This window comes from Marmota monax, unplaced genomic scaffold (assembly GCF_021218885.2).
Source record: "Marmota monax isolate L192 unplaced genomic scaffold, Marmota_monax_Labrador192_F-V1.1 WCK01_AAM20220418_F8-fsc00086, whole genome shotgun sequence".
Classification (NCBI taxonomy): Eukaryota; Metazoa; Chordata; class Mammalia; order Rodentia; family Sciuridae; genus Marmota; species Marmota monax.
In genome coordinates, this window is record NW_026693086.1 from 5,472,343 (window position 1) to 5,474,809 (window position 2,467).

At 40.2% G+C, this 2,467-nt stretch overlaps 1 protein-coding gene across 1 annotated transcript; it reads right to left on the reverse strand.

The window, feature by feature from the left end:
* Positions 1 to 480: 480 nt before the first annotated feature.
* Positions 481 to 2,258, reverse strand: LOC124099527 (voltage-dependent anion-selective channel protein 1-like). Its single transcript, XM_046454671.2, is given in 1 exon segment — positions 481 to 2,258. A coding segment is annotated over 1 exon segment (852 nt). The 5' UTR covers positions 2,242 to 2,258; the 3' UTR covers positions 481 to 1,389.
* Positions 2,259 to 2,467: the final 209 nt, after the last annotated feature.

Sequence of the window (2,467 nt, forward strand, 5' to 3'; positions counted from 1 at the left end):
CCAAGATAAGGCCTGTGAGAACATGGTCTCTATTTGGGACTGTAAATCTTTAAGAATGTTATTTACATTGCCAAAGTTATCAGGAATGTCAACACAACACTTAGTTTTTATAACGTCACAGATGCCCCCCATAAGATGTAGTTAAACTATCTAGTGTCATCTGATTTTTGCAAAATACCTTTTTATTGGCATAATCTCTGTGTTTAGTGGAGATCCCTTTATTCTGTTACTTAGGGCTAGATAATCTTACTAGCAAACACAGATCAAGACTACCTTTGTAGGAGGTTAGGAAGATTTGTAGGCCATAAATTGACTATTGACTAAAAAAACATTTTGACTCTGATAGTCTCTTTTGATAGTTATCTTGTCTTAAGAATCCCTCTTTTATTGCCACCAGTCTTATTTGTTTACTCTTGGTGGAGATAAAACACAAGTGTGCATCTTAAATTACATTAAAAGAACTATTGTCTTCTCTTTTTTTTTTGAGGTTTCAATATTTTATTCAAGTTTTATTTTAAGTGTTGTTAATTACAGCATTTGAAGGGGGAGGATCTAATTCCACACAAAATGGAAGACTCTAAAATGTACCCATTAAACTGCTAAAAAATAAATTGAGTGGTGAGAATACAACAGAAGTCCAATTTAGATCCCTAGTGTTGTCACTGTGTGATTACAATCACGCAGACTCTTCCCAGCCTATAGCTGGAGCTCCTGGAAGCTATTGCAGACACTGGTGCAAGGGCAAGAAAACCACAACACAAAAAGGAATTAAGTCCTGAATTATTGGCTTCATCACGTCCACCCTCTCCACTCCAAAATGGCATGAAAAAGAAACAGTGACCACACCCTGCAGATTACTTTTGGTGTAAAAGAGGTGACGATGGGCTAGAGTGGAAAAAGGTTATGAAGTTCTGTCTAAAAAAGTCCCTTTCAGATGAGTTTGTACACACCACCAAGCAATGAGCTCCTCATCAATTAGGGTTAGGAAACCAAGATTTGATTTTCAGGAAGTCACAATTCCATTCATTTACTCAATACAGATTTACAAAGTGCCTATACATTATCAGCTTCCATTTGCAGCCATTTCTAGATTTAAAAAAAAAAAAGTAAACCTGGCATCTCTAGAGGGGTCACCAAGTCCCTCACACACACACACACACACACACACACACACACAAGTCTACAGCTGAAAGGACCTTTTTTTGGACTCGATTTCTTCTGTACTTCTGAAATGGTAACACTTTAAAGCTGAATCCTCTTTCACCTGGAGGTCTAACATGATTTTTAGCAATTCTTGCATCCCAGACATACAACATTAAAAGGTACACTAAATTCTGAAGGTAGCTATGCTGCAAAATAGTTTAAAATTAATGATTGTACAGTATTAATTTATGCTTGAAATTCCAGTCCTAGACCAAGCTTGTGACCACCAGCATTGATATTCTTGCCATCCAGCAGAGCTGACAGTGTCAGTTTGATACCTGGCTTTAGGGTCTGAGTGTATCCTAAACCAATCAGGCTGGAGTTGTTCACTTTGGCTGAGAAGCAGGCATCAGGGTCAATCTGATACTTTGCTGCTATTTCAAGGCGAGTGTTACTGTTTCCTGCTGTCCAGGTGAGATTGACAGCCATCTCCAATTTCTTATTCACCTTCTGATAAATGGAGCCACCAAACTCTGTCCCGTCATTCACATTAGTGTGAAGCTGAAATTCGTCAGTCTTGTAACCAACTGCAAAGTTGCTCTGGGTCACTCAGGACTTTGCGGTCTCAAAATTCATCTGGTAGCCAGTCAGCCAGCCCTCATAACCCAGCACCAGAGCGCCCCGGATTGAAGGCCCAGCAATGTCAAAGTCCACATCGCAGCCCAGGTTGATGTGCTCCCGCTTGTACCCTGTCTTGATTTTAGCATTTTTTTTCCCAGTGTTAGGTGAGAAGGATGAATCGAAGGTCAGCTTCAGTCCACGTGCAAGCTGATCTTCCACAGTGATCTCAGTGCCTAGTGTGTTGTCAGTGTTCCACTTCTCTGTAAACGTCAGGCAATATTCAGTCCACCTGTACTTGGTTTCCAGGCTGCCCTTCACTTTGATGGTCTCTGTGTTGGCTGAGCCTGAGCTCATAAATTCCAATCCATTCTCAGATTTTGTTTTCAAATATAGTTTGATTAATCCAAAGCCATAGCCCTTGGTGAAGATATCCCTGGCAGATTTGCCAAGATTGGCATATGTGGGAGGCACAGCCATCTTCTGCTTGGAGGTGGTGGCGGATACTTGTCTTCTCTTTTAAATGCCCAGGCATGGCTCTGTTTTGATAATAACTTGTTTAAGACTAAGCTAGTCTAATTGACCTTGTTCCTATTGATGAACCCAGCCTAATTCCATCTTAAGATTGGAAGCCATCTCATCACAAAGTCATGAAAAGTTCATTTCTGTTTTACTGTAAAATTCTAAGATTTCTATTTGGGGCTGA